Source organism: Dermochelys coriacea, chromosome 5, assembly GCF_009764565.3.
Source record: "Dermochelys coriacea isolate rDerCor1 chromosome 5, rDerCor1.pri.v4, whole genome shotgun sequence".
Classification (NCBI taxonomy): Eukaryota; Metazoa; Chordata; order Testudines; family Dermochelyidae; genus Dermochelys; species Dermochelys coriacea.
Window position 1 is genome coordinate 113,438,375 of NC_050072.1, and position 20,924 is coordinate 113,459,298.

The following is a 20,924-nucleotide window of genomic DNA, read 5'->3' on the forward strand; positions in this document are numbered from 1 at the left end:
ATATTAAAAATATATCTCTATGAAGAATATGGGGTATAATGCCACTACATCCTTTTATAGATTTTTCTAAAGCTACTAAGTGAGATTCTTCCCAATGGCTGCTGATAGCTGGGGTTAGAAAGAAGCTCTGGGGGAATTCTAACAACTCATGAACAGCAGCTTTAAGTTATAACACATCACAGCAAGGCAGGTTCCCTACCACACTGTAAAATCTCTTTCAGATATTGGGCTGGATTCCATGCTTCATTCCACCAGTTTTTTGTTTTCATAACTTCATTGAGTCACATCAGTATAAAAATGTAAGAAAAGACTAGAGAATCAGGTGCATTATTTTCTGGCATTTCATCCTTTCTTTTAAGGGCCAGATTTTTTCAAAGATAAGTACACACCTGACTTCTGCACATGTGCCAAATGTGAATACTAGAGGTCATCAGGTATTTGAACTATGTAATGGAATAGTCTGTCAAGAGATGTGGCTGAAGCCCCATCACTTGGGAAACTTTACAAGCTAAATTGGAAAATACACTGTCTAAGCCTACACTGACTCAGAATGAATTACACAGCTTTCTTGTCCATCTCTCACTTCCGATTCATGCAGCAAGTGCATAGTCATTCAGAAGGCACTTCTAATTTTACAAAAGTTATCAAAAATTGAGCTGTAATTATGAGTTTCATGTGTCTGCGATAACCAACCCACTAGATGTGTGGTGTTACTAGGGATAATTTATGTTCTTAATAAATATCTGTGAGCAGCTGCCTTTCCCAACCTGCTGTACAAACAAGCAGCTGCCTTTCCCACCTGTTACATAAAGTCTAAATGCTCTCCTTTCTTGGAGCTTGGAAACCAACAGAAGGCTTTCCTTTTGCAGCAGGATCACCATCTGCTAGCAGTGCCTCAGGCACATACTACCAGCAGGGCAAGGACCATCTTTTTGTTTGCATTTGTACAGTGCATAGTTCACTAGGGCCGTGGTCTGTGATTCAGGCTCCTAAGTATTCATGCAATACAAATAATAATATATTTATATCAATACAGCCTGTGTAGGTGCCCAGTACAAGTGGTCTTTTTTGGTTTAGCTTAAATCACGCAAGAAGGCGTTTAAAAGCCACTTAGTGCTGCAGTGCAAACAATACACTATTCAATTCCTATCAACTGAAATCTGCAGTTTAGCCTCTCCATTTTTGTGTCTCAAAATGAATAGCACAAATCTTTTCAGCAACAGAGATGAGAAATAACACTTTTTGGGCCTGCTATCAAGTTTTTAATCACGTGATCCTGTGCTGATCTCTTTAAGCTTCTCTTTCCCTCATTCTAGCTTCCTTTGTCATCTCTGTCTCAAGACAGTAAGTTAGTATACATCCAGCTACTGTGGGACAACATCAACCTTCACCAAGAGTCTGGAGAGCCTCTATATATATCTTGGAGAAATCTCAGTAAGTGAAACAAGTGTGAAAGAGTGTGTGTGGGATAGAGAGTGAGAGGTGACACTAAACATTTCTTTTTACCTTGTGGCTTCTTTATAGATTGTAAGCTCTCCATGGCAAGAATGGTCTTCCCCTGTGTTTGCAAAGCACCCACCACATTTTGAATGACAACACAATGTAAACAATGTGAAACCTGATATGAAAACATTTGTTGTCTTCCTCCTTTCTATACACATTGCAGTATTCTTTGCATGTTTATATATCAGGTATAAAATAGGGGAAGGATTTGATCAGATGGCAGTGTGTATATAAACTTCAGTAAGGACATGGGTCTGAAATTTTTTGCTGTGTTACTGACCTGTCTACCTTATCAGTACAACCATGAAAGGGAAGAACCGCTACAAAGGAAAATCTTTCTAAAATAAAATTCTTTGCTTTTGTTTTTTAAAAAAAAATAGTTGCTATCTTTCTGCATCCTGATTTACCATGTGTAGCTATAGTGTTTATGCCGTTAGCTTCCATTCACATGGTTTTCCACTATAGCAGGAGAGTTTTGAAACATGCATGCATGCATAGTGTACTATGTAGTCTTGTATTACATGTCTCAAATATTTTCTTGGTGCATGAGCTGTTCTACTTGTCTTAACTTTAAGAAATGATCTCAGAGCTGTAAAACACCAAGGAAGAAGAGTTCCCTCCCCAAAGGAGCTTTAAATCTAAGAAAACTGATTGAACCAAAAAATGTACTGGGAGAACCAGAGGAGGAGGAGGATGTCATTTGTTTTGTTTTTGTTTTATTTAATAAGAGGTTGGTGACATCCATATGAATCATGAATGACAACTAGAATCTTCCAATACTCTAATTTGCACACCCCCAATACAAACTCGTACAATGTAAGTAAGGGAACAAAGGTTTGTTTTAAATGGTTTTTGTGCTGAAAAACTGGCCAAATAGTACCCTTGAGAGAACCTGCAGTAAATTCAGAAAATATCTGGAAAACAGGAAAATATGTTCACCAAATGCACTGAATCCTGCTATCCTTTATATCCAGGCTATCATAAACTTACTGGAGTGATCACCGTGTCTAATGTGACTTTCATCAACAGATGCCCCTTGCTTGCAGCTTACTGTGCAACTTTGCTATGCATTGATTCTGCCTGTAATCTAAACTCCACTGTCCCCTTGATGCGCTGTTTTTATTAAGTCAGTTCATTGTCATTTTGGAAACACCAGTTCATGCACCAGAACATTGTGGTAAATGTGTAAATGCCTGACTAGATCAGCTGCTGATGGTTATTGTGGCAACATTTCTGTTTCAGCTTCAGTATCGCTACACTAATGGTAGCCTGTTGCCAAAATTTAGCAACGGCAGCTTCGCTTTTCGTCCTTTACAAACTGTTCTTAAAGGCAGGCTGATGGCGTAAATATTATTAACTTTATTTTCTTTAGAATGCACTTAACTGTCTGTTCAATTTGAAGCCAACAAACTAATGCAGCATGGCTGAAACATGGTAGCTTTCAGCCACATGCTTCAAACACATCTGATTGTGTGTTTGTTTCCAGGTGTAACACAATCAATGTGTTCGAATTCAATGTAAATTAACAAGATACTGTAGCACTAAAAAGAACCATTTTTATATCAGTGTCAATATACAAAGATTTTGTTACAAAAATATACATGGCAAGAACTGGAGGCAGTTTGGTCTCTTGTGCTTCCTTGTCAGGACATACTCAGAGTGTGTTTGCTTTACACGGTCCCTGCCACAATAAAGGATGACAGAATGCCTAAATAGGCAAAGCCATTCCATTGTAGTGGAAACTTCTTCAAGATGGGCAAAATTTCTCTGCACACAAAGACCACATATTTCTTGTACTCACTGCATGTTTCATGGGAGTGAGACTGTTAAAGAATTACATCTGTTTTTGTATTGGTCTGAAATGCTGCATTCTCCTACCAGATTTAGCAGAGAAGAAATCATCCATAGCTTCAGAAGATCAGCAGGCAACAAGCACTTTAGTGGAGAACATCAAACTGAGCATTCAACACAACAATGTTGTTGAACCCATCAAGCTCCTTCTGCAGAAAGTTAAACCAGATGTCAAACGACAAAGGTAAAGGGACAGTGTTTTTTGTTATTTTCCCTCACTCTCATACCCAAACCTACACCAGGATCACATACCATTTAAGTGTTGTAAAGGCCTCGCATACGTGGCTATAGAACATTCAACCCCCTCTGAGACTCCCAGTCAGTACACATACTACAGCCACAAGTTTAGGGTCAGATTTTCATACGGGCACTTGGAGATCTATAAAGATTCTGGCTTGTGTAGATCTACTTCTGTACATGTAGTTGCTGCAGTTATTTGCAAATCAGGTAGCTAAATTCCCAGTTGTGTATACAAAACCTGATTATTATTTTTTACGCAAGTGAAGTAAATATGCGTGCAAAAGCAGATACAAAATATGTGGAGATCTTGGGCCTCGATTTACATTTGTCATTGAAACCTTTATGTTGCAAAGGATCTGAAAGCACCCTATGAACTATCTTTATAACCACTGAAGTTCAGCTGCAAGCGAGTTGCCGGCTGGGAGGAGTCAGCACTGCATTTTGCACAATAGTTTTGATTGAGTAAAAACTGGCATCTGGAGGCTGAGGAATATTTATCACCCTTATTCCTAGGATTACTTTCAGGTTTCCAAAAAGAGGATGCTGCCAGAGGGGGTATTTATGGGGGTACTGGAGGGGTGTATGTACTGGGAGAGGGTATTTGGGGGTTCTGGAGGGAGTATCTGTGTCCCATAGGTGCCATCTCCATGGGTGCTCCAAGGCTAGAGCACACACCAGCAGCCAGCTTCCCCCCAGTGACTCCTGCCCACTGGCGGCCCCACTGATCAACTTCTCCCCCTCCCTCCTAGTGCCTCCCAGCTTCTGCAATCAGCTGTTCCCTGGCATACAGGAGATGCTGGGAGGGAAGGGGAGGAGCGGGGGCCGGGGCACGTTCAGGGGAGGGGATGGGAAGAGGCGGGGCGAGGGTGGGACCTTGGTGAAAGGGGTGGGGGGAAAGAAGGGGTGTGGCCAAGAAGGGAAGGGGCCTTGGGGAAAGGGGTGGAGTGAGGGCAGGGCCTGAGCGAGAGTTGAGCACCCCTGGGCAAAGGAAAAAGCCAAAGCCTCTGTGGTGTCCTCAGTCTTGAAGTGGGGGCAGTGTTGCTCTGTCTTGGTGGCAGGACGGCTGGCACAGGTCTGGGATGCCGCACCAGCCGTCCATCGCTCCCTGCCTCTCCCCCCTCCCCAGGGCTTGGAGCCAGGACCTGGTGGGTGGGATCCGGCAGCTGCAGTCTAGAGACCTATTGGTAGCTGGGGCAAGATTGACAGTCCCTCCTGCAGCAGGCTCTGGCTCCTTTTTACTCTGGCTCAGCCAGCAAGGTTTCCCTGTCTTGTAAAGGGGAATTTTGTGTGCCTGGGTGAGGCTTGCCTGTCTGTGCTTCTCCCACTCTTTCTGTAGCCAGGTTGGCAGTTTCTTTCCTTCTCCTACAAAGGCTACTCAGTACCAAGTGGTGCATGTTTGTTTGCACGCTCGCTCTGAGTGCATGAGAACTTCAGTGACCCTTTCTCTAAGGAGACCTGGGATAGGTCTAGTCAGCTGCCACCTTTAGGGTTGACTCCCAGAGCTTCTTGATTGGCTCTTCTCTTCTGCCTCCCCTCCTCCCCGCTACTGGGGAGTAGAGGGGCCGACATAAGCAAAAGATGAAAGCAATTTTTTTCCAGTGTAATCAACAGACCAGATGTAGGCCGTTCCCTTTCTTCATTCAGGCACAATCTAGATTGATTTACAAAGAATACAGTGACTATGAAACCAAGAGGCCAGCTCTGTGTCAGTTTGCCAGAGTATTGTGCATATGTCTTTAATTCTTCAAGCCTATCCCATTCTTAAGTGCATACTGACTGAAATACAGAAACTGTGTATTTTCAGGGTGTTAAAATGAAATCACTTTTTTCAGTAATACAATCCCTACTTTTTTTGCTCCTAGTTCCATACATCTATTTGTTTAATTTGTGGATAATTCTGTTCCAGTGAAAATTTGACATCCTGAAACTAAACACAGATAACTTTGCCAATTCCAAATATCAAAAAATCATGATAAATTTAAAAACGAGATTTTAAAAATACATTTTGGGTTTTTTTCACTTGCCTTGTAGTTTGTGAACCTTGGGGGGCGGGGGAAAGGGTCACATTTTCAGCCTTTTCTCCACAAGCATGGTGACTAAAACTTTTTTTTTTTAATGAAAGATGAGATTTTTTTTATATAAGCTCTTGACTCCAAGAGCTGGGCTCAAAGAAGCACACCAAAAACTGCAGGACTCTTAAAATCATGAGTTAACACTGATTAACAAGCCACTTATAGTACATATAAGATTGGAAACATAGTTAAACAAAGCTGTGTTTATAGGCGATGAACATGCTTTCTGCATTGATTTCTTGAGTGTAGTTTGTACTTTAATTGACTCACATTTTAAAATATTTTACAGGAGTTTTTATAGAGAAATCCTTTTCCTGTCTTTGGTGTCTCTTGGGAGAGAGAACATTGACATTGGTAAGTTGAAAATGTTGTGAAATGTACATGTTTATTTGCACAAATATATTCAAGAGACGGCTCAGTCCGTGTGGACTGATGTAGGATAGATAGCTTCAAAAAACTGGCATTTGTTTCAGGGGATACTAAGCAGCTGTTCAACTGGCAGACTTCCTTACTTCAGGAATAACTAATGAATACTATTACAAGTTTTGCTTTTGTGATTCTCAGTTACTGCTTATTTAAAACAGCTACATCTCGCAGAGTGATGCATTTTAAAAAAAAGAAACTTTATTTTTGTGGAAAATATTTATGGTGTGCACTTGAAGTCATTTAAGCAGCACTTTCAACTATGCTCTGTGTATTCCAGAGGCCTTTGACAGTGAGTACAGACTTGCATATAAAAGTCTAACGACAGAGGTGCTTGAGAAGATGCAGAAAATAGATGCACCGCCAAGCAGTAGTGTGGAGTGGTGCAGAAAATGCTTTGGAGCACCTGTTGTATAAAAATGAGGGAAGAGGTGATGGAACTTCACAAAAGAGAAACAGATGGGACAAAAACTGAACATATGTAGATTTGGATTCAAGTTCCTAAAAGAAGACTAAATCCAGCAAGTTGTATCCAGATCAAATCTCTCTCTGGGACAGTTCTGATTTTTTCTTTTGTCATCTCATGAAATAGTGTAAAGTGCTATAAAATACCGTAAAACTTCTTAATACCAAGATATTCAGTTCTTGAATGGCTTATCTGCTTTAACTTTATTTTTCTGTATATATTTTGTTTCTTCTTGCTTGTCTGCCATCTTCTTCATCAAGTAGTTGAGAAGGGAGATGGTGATTCAAAAAGAGCATTTAGTTGGTGGCTTTCTTAAGGACCATCAATACTGGGATATTTTATAAGTATATGTTTTGGATTGCCATTCTAGCCCAGTAGCCTGTTAAGTGCACTGGTAAAGCAGGATATGTTTGTTGCATATGTAGGTGCAGCATGTGTGTACATATTTATGGAACCCTTGAATTGTGACTTGCAATGCAGCTATTTTAGACAGGTCACAATACCAAACAATAGCTTTAGTTATTACCTTTCTTTTTGACAGTAGTCCTTTCCCGATTAATAATTTAAATCTCTATTGACTGACAATAACTCTTCCATTTTGGCTATCTTATAAAACTTTAGCTTTTCTCTATTCAGTGACCTGCTCCATGAAATCAGATATACTCTGACTATATTGCATTGTTCTCCCAAACAATGATGGGCTTCTGCCCTGAGCAGCTTGGAGATGGGTGTCTTTCTGCAAGCTACAGAGAGAGTTTAATGAAACTAGGATGTAAAAAGGTTTTGACATAAACATTGACCAGAAATGAAGATTCCTTCCCCCCCCTCCCTCCCCCAAGTGCCCCTTGGGGTGAACTTGCAGCTTCAGGCACTATTGCCCCATACCTGGTATCTTTCTAATTATTTTGCACTGTAGGTCCAGAGTCAATATTTTTTTACTCTACATATATTTATATACAACTCTTAAAGTTGTGTATACAGAGAAAAATTGAAGAGCTCAAAGGACTGGTCTTAAAAGTTAAAACCATGTTTAGTTGATTGCCAGTAGATGGAAAGACTCATGCACCTACTTGACAATACTTGTCATGTTCTCTGCAAGATGAAACTTAGACATTGGTCTTTGACTTAAATGTTTCCATAACTAAATTACATGGCAACATATGTGGATAGCCCTGTTGCTTCTGCTTCGATCAATTGAGCTGAATCAGTACATGTCCATCCCTTACTAAGGAGGTCACTCCTGGAAGAAGCAACTGAGAGAAGGCATGAAAGAATTATTAAAATAATATGACTTAGGCATGATCTTACTTTCAGCTTGAATATAATCTGCTCATACTACTCCCATGCCAGCATCTTTACTTATTTTTCACACTTCAGTCATTTTAACTCTTTACAGGGGCACTAGAATCTCATTGAAAGTGCCAGTACCTGAACCCCTCCTCAGAAACGTCAAAGTACTTTTAACATGCTGCTGACATAACATTTTTATAAGATGTGTGTTCCTTCAAAGAAATGAATTTTGCACTATTTGTATCAGAAAATATTTTTGGCATTGTAGACTGGATGCTCACATTTAATAATAAAAGCAAACAAAACCAAAAAAAACAACCCATAGCAATTGGTGATCCTAGGCCATGTTAGTATATTAAGTTCATTTGGAATCCTCCCTCCATGAAAATATTCGGCATTTTCAATTCTCAAAAGCAAAAAAGCACAACCACGGTACAAGAACTTTCTCAATTCTTCTGTCATTTTTAACCTTTTGAGTTCGTTGTTTGTTTTGCAGATTTCAGACCAACTCCACAATGAGTAAAGAGCTGTTTTCTTATACTCACCTGTGGAATTGGTGCTTGATTTTCTTCTCTGCTCCCCACATCAACAATGTAACTAATTGTTCATATTTTAAATTTAAAAATCCTTGTGAAGCATGCTCTTGAATACTTACATTTGCATTATAGTAGTTGCTAATCTAAATAAGTTTTATACAAATAGCAAAGATTGTTCCTAATACTTTACTTTAGTACTGGCTTTAAAAGTACAGCAGCACAAAGATTAAATTATTACCTCTCATTGATAGTCTTAAATAATAAGCAGCTAAGCCTTATGGCTCCTTGGAGCAATTTAAATAGCAATACTCGTTGAGCATCCTAAATATTTAGCTACCCTTATTTTCCCCAGCTGCAGAAAATCTTTATAACGTGTTGTTTTGCCTATTGGCTAATAATGAAATAACTGGATTCCTTTTTCAACCTCAGACATAATTGTAGATGACATTTTTTAATCAATTTTGCTTTGTTTTAACAGCCTTCCCATATGTATTGCTGCAAATCTTCAACAGTATGACACTGGGCTTGTGTAAACATCCAGAGCAGCTTGTGTGTCATGGTATCTAGCACTAAATGTTTGTTTCCTAAGGCTAGTGAGATAAAAAGGAGATTCTTATGATCCTGGATCATTCTTGAAGAGGATTTAATGTCCCTGGATTTACTACATCACACTGATTCCTCTGCATGTTATAACGTAGCCTCTATTCTGTTGTACATACCTGTTTCCCAGCTAGTTGAAAGCGCTGTGTGAAACTAAGTGAAGTCAAGTCAAAAACCCCACTTACAATTACTTTCCAACTTAGAATCCAGGACATATTGAGGACTGTTGTTTTGTTGTTGAGTTTGGGTTTTTTTAAACTGCTTGGTTTTTAATTCTAGTTTTTAATAGCTGGTTAACTAGCTGACTCTAGAATAGATTTATGCAGGAGAAAGTGAAAGTCCTCAAGGTGATTACGTAATCACAATATTTCATCTAACATGCAGCTAGATTTGCTCACAAGAGGGCTCCTTCTAAGTTGCTGCCTCCTTCTGACCATGTATCACTTCCTATTCCTCCTCCTTTGACTTGTTTATATGAAATATTTAGCTGCAAACATTAGAGATTGAAGCAAATTGTCCTAGAGCTGGATTTTCAGAGATGAATGCTTACCTAATCTGAATATACAAACCGTCATGACTGCATTTGGAAGACAGGTATGGCACCTGACTAGACTTGAATGCACATTAATACCCATATGATCGAAAATCTGACCCAAAATGCATGAAGACAATTCCTTAAAACTTTTCCATTTGCATTTTAAATGGGTCCCCCCCCACACTCCTTGAGGCACTAAAGACATTATAAATGTTTCCCTGCAAATTAATAACCTAATAAACTTGTGGGAGGGGAGAGATGAGTAAAATAGGAAGCTGCTTGACTAAGAATTAACATTTTGAACTATATCCCTCAATGATCTAAATTGCCATACATCCGTTGTGTATGAGTGAACTTCCCCCAGATGTCATCCAAAGAGAAATCTGAGTTCAGCTCTAGTTCTTTCCTTTTACATAAGCAGTAAAATAAATGCCTTGTTAACTTGGGAACCCCTGGCTTCCAGAGGCAGAACAGTTCTAGTCTGATGTAACCGGCAGCCAAGAATGGGATGGAGATGCTTTCATTTTATACATTTTGGAACCCTAATTTATAATCATAATGGTTGCAGATGACTATTACCTGAAGAGCTTGCTCTTGGGCTGCACAAAGTCAGGGTCCAAACCAAAATGATCACATAGGTGGAGCTGGGCACAACTTGGTTGCAAGCATGCTGAAGTGTGTGAGAGCTGTTAAAAGCAGCTTATTAGGCTAAAACAGATTACGAACACAGGAAAGTCTCTTTGAATTTACGTAGTCTTTAAAATTTTGGACTACTAGTTAACTATATGAAGAGAGCAATGTATTTTGCAATGTTCATCCAATTGTAAATACACCAAACTTGCCTTGTTTCCCTTTATTAAACAGTATATCTACATTTTCTGTAAAGTTAAATGGGATCTTTAGCAGTTTGAAATCAAGATTCTCAATACAGAACTTTTTTTTGAGTGTTGGATGTGCAGAGTGAATAAACTCCAGAACATTAAAGATTAATTGTAATTATTGTAAATGAAAATGCAATAGATTCTAAAAAGCTTGTGTATATAGAAATAACAAACTGAATTAAAATGCTGTGCAGCGTACCATGAAAATAGTAGAACATCTGTGTACAATGCTGATAGCTATATTCTGTCTTCATATTTTATAGACTAGTTAAGAAAATAATTGAAAAATTGTTTTATGTAGAAAGTGTATCTTAAACTAAATTATATTCCACTTTCTCAAAAAACTACTAAGTTAGTCTTACCTACAGCTGAATTTCACATGTTGGCTAAACTCTTAATTCACATTGCGTTTGTGAATTACTAGATTTTTTTCCACCCTAATGGTGATAACTTTCTGTATTGCCTCAAATTTAGGATATACATGTACCTTACTTAGCTTGAGTTTACTATTGTCATAGAAATAACTGCAACATGGGGTATGTTTGCAAAGTGTGTATTAATTAGACCATAGAAACCTATATTTTTAACTGTTTAAAAACTTAAAAAAAAAGAGGAATCCACCCTAAAGTAGAAATTTGTTTAATCAGTCATCAATTTCTTCATTCAAATAATGTATTTTATTAACAATTGAATCTTTTTATTGAATTAATGATAAAATTTTTATTTGTAAAGGCTTTCATTTAACAATTTGAAACCTTCAGGTGCCTTCTATATATCAGCTTTTCCTTGTAGACCTTTTCAGAAACAACCGCACTCCCTTGTAAACCGTAAATACTGAAATTGAACAGTTGAGTTGGGTACTGTTCTGATTTTACTGTGCTGTATTTTGTGATACATATTAGAAAACTTTTTTTTTCATTCTACATCAGTCAATGATGCAAAAAAAAAAAAAAAAGGGATTATGTTTCTGGTTCTTTTTACAAGCACACTGAACTCCTTTTAGGAGCTTAAAAATAAACTAGGTTAATGAGGATAAAACAAGTGTGAATAAATTATCAATTTACTAAATGAGTTGGGAAGTTTTCTATTAATGCAATATTTGCACTGGTTTAGTCTTTGTGAACTGTTCAAAAATGACATCCATTTACTGTGCTTTGATCTAACAATTTCTCTAATGTTTTTGTACATTTGACAATGTTTCTTGGTGCTTTGTTTATTCTAAATTTTGTATAGCTAAAACATCTGAAAATAAAATACGTACAACTGCTGTCTGGAATGCCCTTTTTTAGGTCTATTTTTGTCATCAGATTGCTTTAACAGCAATAAACTTAAAAGGGTGGGTTCCGCTTGGGCAACTGTACAGCATACTGATGTTTTAAAAAGGAAAATCACCACCCTCCCCAGTTAATCCAGTTTTAGCTAAAAACTTAACTTTGAATCACCCAAAGTGCTTGTTATACCCACAATAGCTGTGACTCCACTTTGTGCAGATGTTGGATTACTATATATGGTAACATTAATGCCTTTATAGATCTGCAGTTTAGCAGAGATGTTTGCTGTGGGAACCTGAATTCGGTGGATGTATGAAATTTCAACCATATAATTACAAGGTAACCTTAATGAAAATTATAATGAAAATTTGTCAGCCCTGGCACACGTTAAGGCTGTTGCTTTGATAGTCATGGCTTTGTCATAGCAAACAACTGAAGTATTGCTTGAATCAGTAAGTCTTGCTTGAGAACTGGAAAATCAAGTATGTTTCTATAGAATAACAATGTTAAACTATTTTAATGGGCTATGCTAGACATACCAGATCAAGTATTGAAAGTTTAGTCTTGTTTACTAGCAGAGTGTCTGGGGTGACAAACAGCATAATTCTTTCTGGTGAGTGGGAAGAGGCCTCTAAAAATAAAGGTCCTTGCCATGGAACTATGGTCATAAATAGCTCCTGCAGTTTAACTATATAATACTATCCTGTTCACCTGTCAGGAAATAAAATTACTTGCTGCAAGCCAAGAAAGAGGGCAAACAGAATTCTGCAGTGGTGCATAAAATGCACTTCTGTTTTGGAATTTCAGTGTTGGTGCATTTGACTGAGTGAACATTCTGATAAAACTGTGAAACTGTAAACAGGTCAATATAGAGCACTGTATAAGTTAAAGGCTTTATCAAAACAGAGGGAGGAAAAAAATTTAACTGGCAGGGGTTCTAGATATGTTCCCCTTCAGGAGCTCCACTGCCCCCTCCCTGCATTGATTTATTGGAAATTCAATTCAAATAGGAACTACCCTCAGCCTCCCCATCTAGTGTCCTCCATGCACTAGCTATACCACCCTCCCTGCAGCCCCTGCCCTGCCCCTAGTTCTAGAGCCTGTTCCATCCAGGTCACAGGACCTGCGGGGGGGGGGGGGGGGGGAGAGGAGAAGGGGTGGTGCACAGGCCTCCTGCCAATGCTTCTAGGCCTGATCCTGAACTACTCCATTTGTGCACCCTCCTGACTTTACAGGGCAGGTGCCCCTCCCTAGTTATGGCCCTGAGAATATCACAGGGGCCATAGCTGTGCTCTGACTGGGCAGCAAGTGGCCCACAGGTTGAGAACCACTGCTCTATTGCCTATGTTAAACAGGTCAAACCATCTGGCCTAAATCTGTCCTTTGAGAAGATGCTTCTGTGCATGTTTATTTTGCCTTTTTGCCAAGTAGGAGAAGAGACCATGGATAGAGAAAAATAAAACTAATGCAAGTTATAGAAAGCTGCTACATCAAAGATTTTGGGAAAAATTATGTAAACACCCATTTGAGGTAGAGGAAACAATGCTAGCAGTATTGACTAGAAAGTGAGTTTATTCAATCTAATACTTAAGAGTAGAATTACTAATTTAACTATCCTAGATGTGACTGCATGAAGAACCTTCTCTGGAAGAACTACCTTTTTGATGGGAGTTATGTTACTTTCCCTATTTAACAGTGGCAAAACAAGCATTTTTACTAAACACACATTCAATTTCACCATAAAAGATTTATTTTCTTAATCATTTACATCTTTTACTTTTGACTTGACTCAGATTTAGATGTAGAGGCCCTCAATGAGGACAGTCGTCTTCTCTTGGCTATCTGCTCCTGGCGTTTTTCCTTGGCCTCCTTTAAAAAGAAAAGCAGCACCCAGTGAGTAATGCATAATACTGTTTATAACTGAATAAGACGTACTTCTGTAAAGATGAACACACTCTTGCTTACGACATCTATTCAGTACAATCTGATGTGTCCAACTGGAAAGCAAGAACCCCTTTTAAACATTCAAACTTGTTCCCAGTGTTTCCCCCTCCCACATCTGAATTCCACAGATGCCCCTTTCTTGGCAGCTATATAGAAACAGCTCCATTATTTCTACTATTCAGCACAGCGATCTACACCACGCTACCATGGTGATTTACTTGAAGGATATTTTTTTTAAGATCTGTATTTTCAATGTACATTATCCCAGTTAGTCTACTTTGGAGCTAAGGAATTCAATCAATCCTTACCTTTCACAGGTAGGGTACTTGATTTCAACTCTCCAACCCTACCTGCACTGGGCCTTAAGAGTTCAGGAAGTGAGTTTAACAGTTAAGTCAGTTTAACATTGCTAGCGAAGACAAAATTATGTTCAAGGGCCAGTATTACACATGGGGTCCCCAGCCTACAATGTGATGATAAATTGTTGTACCAGAATGTCCATTCCAAACTGTCAAACTATGCAAGACAATGGTTTAACTGGAACAGCGTTTACACGCAGCTTATGCATGTAATGTGGACAAGAGGTGTCTACTCCTAAAATGGTTAAAGAAAGCTTGAGCAATGTAACGAGTTGCATTGAATAGCCAGTCTATCATTAGAGCCAGCCAGGCTGCTATCTGCTTGTGAACTCCTGAAAGGCACAGCACAAGTCTTTACTAGTCATTGTAGGAGTCAGATTTTGTTCTGTAATTGACTGCTGTGGTGCTAAAGAGCTACCTCCACCCTGAAACACGCTGTCTTCAAAAGGAGTAGACATACCTTCATTCTCTTGGCCAAAAGCTTAGCGTATTCTGCTGCTTCCTCCTTGTTCTTCTGAGTTCGTTGCTTCTTTAGAGCAATACGTCTGCGCTTGTGTTGCAGAACTCGGGGAGTCACCAATCGTTGGATCTTAGGAGCCTTGGTCCTGGGTTTCTTGCCTAGGAAAAAAAATGAATTTAGTAGTAGAAAAAGCTTATGTTTAGTGTTTATGGAAATCACACAACTGTTCAACAGTACAAACAAAGAACCAAGTTCCTCTCCAATGTGTTTTCCTGTCTTATTTTGAAAACTCAGGTCTTTGATTCGTTTTAATGTCAATAGTAGTTTTGATGCTTTCAATGTTTGTTGCATTTGTTTTCAGCAGATCTTCAGAACACAAAGCATCTGAACAGTACAGCTATTCTTCCCTCCCTTTTAACTAGAGGAGAGGCTCAAAAACATTTAAACTATTGAGCACAAGTCACCCAAAAGTCAATTAGGATTATGTTCAAAATCCTTTGTTGCTTTTGAAAGCCCTCCCCTAACTAGTGTACATCTTAATCAAGATGCTCTTTTAGCATGATAGTCTGATCTATTGTACATAGATCTAGAGGCCTAAAGTTTATTCAACATAGCCTAGTCAACTTAAAAGAGCTACTGTAAGTATATCAAACTCAAGACCTGCCAATTTGCATGAATAGCCACATCTTCCATTTAAAAAGTCCTGTGTGTGACTGTAATATTTCAAAGTGCTGTAAAATAAAGTAAACCAACAATTCTGGCTATCATAACTGCAGGTGTTGTGTGAATAATTTCAGATAAGTGATATTTAGGTTGACTGTCTCTTTGCTGACTTGTTCAATGAAACATTGAACTATTTTCTCAGGTCACCTTCACCATGGTGCTGAAGTAGCAGGATGCAAAAGGCAAAAGCTGTGGGGAGAAGTATTCAAGGTGACAAATACATTCTCATTACAAAGAGCACATCACTTAAGAAGCACTGCTTCCAAGCAAAGATAGTTTTGTGGCCCAAGATACTATTGAAGCAATTGGAAAGTCTAAATTTGAGGGGGGTCCTGACTTTGTAGCACTTAAATTGCCAAAGAAGTTATTTGGGTTTAAATAAATGTTCTGTGGGAGGACTTCCAACCACAGTAAGATTAAAATGTCAGTCATTTCATTGATTGAAAATTACATTGTGAACCAGTGGTACCAAGAGATGCATCTAGAGACTCCATCATGTCTTTAACTCTGACCTCCCCAGTGACTTTTTGGGGACTAAAAGGGTGCTCTAGCTAAAACTTAATACTAATTAGTGATACTTGTCAGTGCTTTTATGGACGGTGAGCTCAAGATCTAGCTGGTAGAATATTTTCAGATACTGATTTTTAAAGTATGGTTTCTAATCACTACAGAAGCGTGGCTGCCTGTTGTAAGTAACAAACCCATAAAGTTGCAGAATCTGACTCACCTTCCTTGTTCAGGGGTTTCCTCACCACATACTGACGCACATCATCTTCTTTGGAGAGGTTAAACAGCTTGCGGATTCTGCTAGCCCTCTTAGGACCAAGTCGACGAGGCACAGTGGTATCTGTCAGTCCAGGAATATCCTTCTCACCTTTGGGAGAGTTGTTAGATTAGTTATCCTCCTAGATTTTAATGCTGTGGCTGCTTGGAACTAAGGCTATGTCTACACTGTGCATCTTACAACAGCACAGCTGTGCTACTGCACCTACACTGTTGTAAGGTGAGCTGTGTAGCCATTCTTTCTTGCCAGGAGAGAGCTCTCCCAGCACCAAAATAAAACCACCTCCAGCAAGGGGTGGTAGCTTATCCCTAGGGAGCATGGCTCCTGCTGACAAAGCATTGTCCACACCAGTGCTTTTCTCATTAAAACTTGTCATTGGGGGTGTTTTTCACACCCCTAAGGAACAAAAGTTAAATCATAGAATCATAGAATATCAGGGTTGGAAAGGACCTCAGGAGATCATCTAGTCCAACCCCCTGCTCAAAGCAGGACCAATCCCCCAATTTTTGCCCCAGATCCCTAAATGGCCTCCTCAAGTTGAACTCACAACCCTAGGTTTAGCAGGCCAATGCTCAAACCTGTGCTAGTGTAGACAAAGCCTAAGACTGTGTGTACTTGCCAAAATTCCAACACACATTTGTTTGAGCTTGACAGTTACATATTTTTCACATTGATATTAAAGATAGGGCAACATTTGAGCCTACTAGGCTATATTGTCTCAAGTCAACCCCCAAACTTTGCTATCAATTATGATAAAGTTTCACAAGATTACTTCATCCTGTCATCCTTGGTAGCACTTAAAACATTTCAGTTTAGAAATGGACCATCTGTTAATCACCAAAAGCATACTGAACTATTGTGTTGGTTAAATGGACTCCTCACACCTGTATATTAAGCCATGTACAGTACAGCTTATTTTCTCTCATCAAATACAAAGGTTTCAGAGTAGCAGCCATGTTAGTCTGTATTCGCAAAAAAAGGAGTACTTGTGGCACCTTAGAGACTAACATTTATTAGAGCATAAGCTTTCGTGAGCTACAGCTCACTTCCAATGAAGTGAGCTGTAGCTCACGAAAGCTTATGCTCAAATTTGTTAGTCTCTAAGGTGCCACAAGTACTCCTTTTCTTTTATCAAATACAAAATGAGTCTAATTTGCTGTGTGATCTTAGGTATAAAAATTTCAAATCTGACAAGAGTATAATTCTTAGGAGCCCACCAGTGGTTCAAGCTCTTTCAAGACAGATTCTCACCTTTCTTTACAATGACCAAATTCAGGACACTTAAGTTGGCATCAACAATGCAACCTCGGACAGACTTGCGTTTTCTTTCTCCAGTTCTTCTGGGGCGATAGCAGGAGTGGCCCTTACTGAGCAGCAGGCGGACACGTCCATGGGTCAGAACACCTTGTTTCATGGGGAAGCCTTGTTTATCATTGCCACCACTGATGCGAACAACATATCCCTGTTAAGATAACGGCACCTTATATTCCTTTAATTGTCCTTAAAAGCATTTGTTTCCATCAAACAAGAAAAGTCAGCACACCCTTGTCTTTTATAAATTCAGTAGCTGTGTTCTTTGTACCTATGCCTCCTTGTAAAACCTCCATCCACAAGTATTCCAGACAATTTACAGGCAGCATGCCAAATAGACTTGCTTTCAACAAATCTAATTCAAGTACTGTACAGTTTCAGTGCCAGTGCTGGACACAAGCATGACAGCAGAAACTATTCAGAGTCTTGCTAGTCTCTCACATTGAATTAGTGGCCTTTCAAAGTCTCCTCTATTGCATCGCCTTTAGGAGCTATGGGAATAGGTATTCTGAGTAGACTGCAACTAAGACTGTTGAACAACAGACACTAACAATGGGTCTCATCAATTTAGTAGGATTTGTAGAACAATTTTTTGTGCATGGGGGGGGGGAAAGAGAAGAGTGGGAAGCTTTACAAATACCCTAGCATCATTTTAGCCCCATATCAATGGAGAGCACAAATCCAGTTTACATGCAAATTTTAGCCAAAGTCATACTAAGTTGAATTTTGTTTAGTGCAGCTTGAAAGTACATTTAGTTTGACACTTGTTAATCAGAGGTCTAAACAATATGGTCTGAAATCCAAAAACTTTTGTTCAATCTTCATGGTAGAGTTTAATTTAACACAATGCTCTGTTTACAGAATGAAACTTTAGTATGTCTATGCCAGGAAAATATAGATTTGACACAGCTGGCTCAAGCAGTTAAGTCAGTAGTCTGAAACTTTATACCACCCAAGACTGCTATAACTTAAAGCAGTGGTTTTCAACTTTTCAGTTGCAGACCCTTAAATTCCAAATGAAGGGGCAGATCCCCTCCCGAAATCTTAGTCTTCAGACTCCCCACGGTCCATGGACCACACATTGAAAACCACTGTTCTATGGTTTCAGAGTAGCAGCCGTGTTAGTCTGTATTCGCAAAAAGAAAAGAAGTACTTGTGGCACCTTAGAGACTAACAAATTTATTTGAGCATAAGCTTTCGTGAGCTACAGCTCACTTCATCGGATGCATCCGATGAAGTGAGCTGTAGCTCACGAAAGCTTATGCTCCAATAAATTTGTTAGTCTCTAAGGTGCCACAAGTACTCCTTTTCTTTTCACTGTTCTATGGTAATGATACCCTTTCATGGACCACTTAGTCATCAGACCCAAGGTTGATTACCATTACTTAAAACTACAGAAAACGTGGTTCATTTTTCTAGTTACTTTCTGGGCTTGACATTTACTTTCTCCATAATCTTTTCCCTGTTAGCCATTTGTGTTACAGCAGCATCTTGGAGGCCAAGGGTGATTAGTACCTCATTGTGCTAGGATTCATATACATAGTGGGAGACCCTCAGCCAAGAGAGCTTACTCTCTAATGGGACAAGATAAGCCAAAGGCAGAAAAATCATCAGTTTTACAGATGGGGAACTGAGGTAAAGAGATGAAATGACTTGCCCAAGGTTGGTCAGCCTGTGACAGAGCTAGGCACAGAGCCCTGATGTTTCATATCTGTCCCTCTCTTTAAACCAGGAAAAACTGTTCTAAAAACACCCTCTTTAGCAAGCAGATGAAAGCTTTGATATTAAACCTAAAACCTTAGTTTTAGAAATGTGTGTCCTTTAAGTTGAGTAGACAGTGTTAAGAATGAGCCACTGCCCATACAGGGTTTGTTTTTTTTGGGGGGAGGGGGGGGACAGACCACCCAACTGAGTATGTACAATCAACCTTAATGATACCATTCTCAAATTAGAAGAGTGCCCTTTCCTACAGCTCAATTTATGGTATAATTTCTATCCTCCAAATACTGATTTAGTGGTTTACTTTTAACGGAAAGCATTTTTCTTAATGTTTTACAGTTTCATTGCACAGCAAGACACTTCAGGTCTGCAAAGAGCATTAATTATGTTCCTTAGCAATGCCTGTTTTCCTCATTCCTCCCTTCTAACAGCCAAGCTATAGGAGAGCAAGACCAAGAACAGCAAATAGGCTGCTGAAGAGAGCAGTGAAACAGATACTCTAAACACAACTTCACTACAAAAAACAAAAATTGTCACTCAAACTAAATATACTTTGAGACAATTGTTTAAGGCATCATTACACCAGGTACTACCTATCCCGGGCTCTTTATGCAAGTAGTGTGAGACACTGAGTATTGACTCAGTTTTATTTCTTATGCCTCACTTTGCCTCTAATATGCCAAAAGTAAGTTTTCAGTACATCAGCCCAATTCTTACCTTCCATTCTTCACCAAGAGAATCAGCAGCAACTTCAGTGGCCATCCGCTTCTCATAGAAGGTACGCAATTTGCGCTCATCATCCACCTCAATGAGCTTCTGGCAGCCAGTGGCTGGGAAAGAGATGTTGAGCTAGGAACAACAACAAAATAAACTCACGTATTTTCTCAAGCTAAACTCTCATCCCATGAAGCTCATATTACCCCCCCCTAAAACCAACATAGTATTTCAATTGATACTGCAACATTCCTTGTGGCTTGTTTCAATATTCTTAGTTTAACACAGTTAAAAGTCACAACCACTCCTCAATCTTCAGAGACTTACCAACTTCTGTTCCTCTGTCAGTCCACTCCTTTAACTGGTTAGCAAACTGCTTCAGAGTTAAACCTTAACGTCCCGAAAGCTACAAAGCTACGTGCTCAGATGCTATCAAGATGCTGCAAGCTCCTTGGGGCCGAACCAAGGCAGCAGGCTCTGGGGCCAGAGATAGCTCAGTGGTTTGAGCATAGGCCTGCTAAACCCACAGCTGTGAATTCAAACCTTGAGGGGGCCATTTAGGGATCTGGGGCAAAAACTGGGGCTCGGTCCTGCTTTGAGCAGGGGGTTGGACTAGATGACCTCCTGAGGTCCCTTCCAACCCTGATATTCTCTGGTTCTCTGACCCCCCCACCCCCCTCTCCCCCGGCACTCAAGGCCCCGTGCTTCTGCACTGCCAAACGCCTGAAGCGACCCCGAGCCGAGGCTACAGCGGTCCCGCAGAGCGACCCCCCCGGTCACCTCGCCCTTGTGGGGGAGGCGGCTGAGGCGCAGTAAGGACGGGACCAGCCCGACGACCCGCACCGGGGGGCTGCGCTTCGCCCCGCCGGGACGGGACGGGGGGGAGCTCGGCGCGCATAGGGATAGCGGGGGAGGGAAGAGCCGCCATGTTCCCTGCCCGCCCCCTCGCTGCGGACAATCCGTCCCCATCCGCCCCGCGGCCGCACTCCCCAGCCCAGCCGCGGCGGCATCGCCTCCCGCAGGCAGCCCCGCCCCGAGCGCCGGGGGCCATCGCCGGCCGAGGCGGAGGCGCGTGCCCGGCCGCTCGCCTCACCTTCATCCTCGCCGAGCCGCTCCCCTCGGCTCCGCCGCGGTAAAAGAGGCCCTACTTCCGCTCCCCCCAGCACACATAGGCGCGCTGGGATCTCGCGAGAGAGCCGAGCGACACACGGAGGAGTCTCGCGAGACAGGGAGCGCGGTCCT

The 20,924-nt window shown here is 40.3% G+C and overlaps 2 protein-coding genes across 4 annotated transcripts in view; one reads left to right on the forward strand and one right to left on the reverse strand.

Annotated features, from left to right (window-relative positions):
• Positions 1-11,664, forward strand: part of DENND4C (DENN domain containing 4C) — a 115,549-nt gene extending 103,885 nt beyond the window's left edge. For all 3 annotated transcript variants that reach the window (XM_038401203.2, XM_038401206.2, XM_038401204.2), the window contains 4 exons: positions 1,317-1,434; positions 3,385-3,538; positions 5,956-6,020; positions 6,370-11,664. In XM_038401203.2, the coding sequence (XP_038257131.1) occupies positions 1,317-1,434; positions 3,385-3,538; positions 5,956-6,020; positions 6,370-6,506 (474 nt within the window). In that variant the 3' untranslated portion in view covers positions 6,507-11,664. The remainder of the gene's footprint in view (positions 1-1,316; positions 1,435-3,384; positions 3,539-5,955; positions 6,021-6,369) is intronic.
• A 1,736-nt stretch (positions 11,665-13,400) lies between these two features.
• On the reverse strand, positions 13,401-20,924 carry RPS6 (ribosomal protein S6). The gene is made up of 6 exons (XM_038401207.2): positions 20,776-20,924; positions 19,686-19,817; positions 17,190-17,400; positions 15,882-16,028; positions 14,432-14,589; positions 13,401-13,537 (listed from the first exon to the last, which is right to left on the reverse strand). The coding sequence occupies exons 1-6, from the start codon at positions 20,779-20,781 to the stop codon at positions 13,442-13,444; spliced, it is 750 nt and encodes a 249-aa protein (XP_038257135.1). The 5' UTR covers positions 20,782-20,924; the 3' UTR covers positions 13,401-13,441.

Bases quoted from the DNA above. Each gene is read 5' to 3' on its own strand.
- RPS6 (XM_038401207.2), bottom strand. The intron at 16,029-17,189 runs GTGAGAATCTGT...ACTCTCCCAAAG, and splicing joins TTTGGTCATTGTAAAGAAAG to GTGAGAAGGATATTCCTGGA. The intron at 13,538-14,431 runs GTATGTCTACTC...TTCTTTTTAAAG, and splicing joins TTTTGGCCAAGAGAATGAAG to GAGGCCAAGGAAAAACGCCA.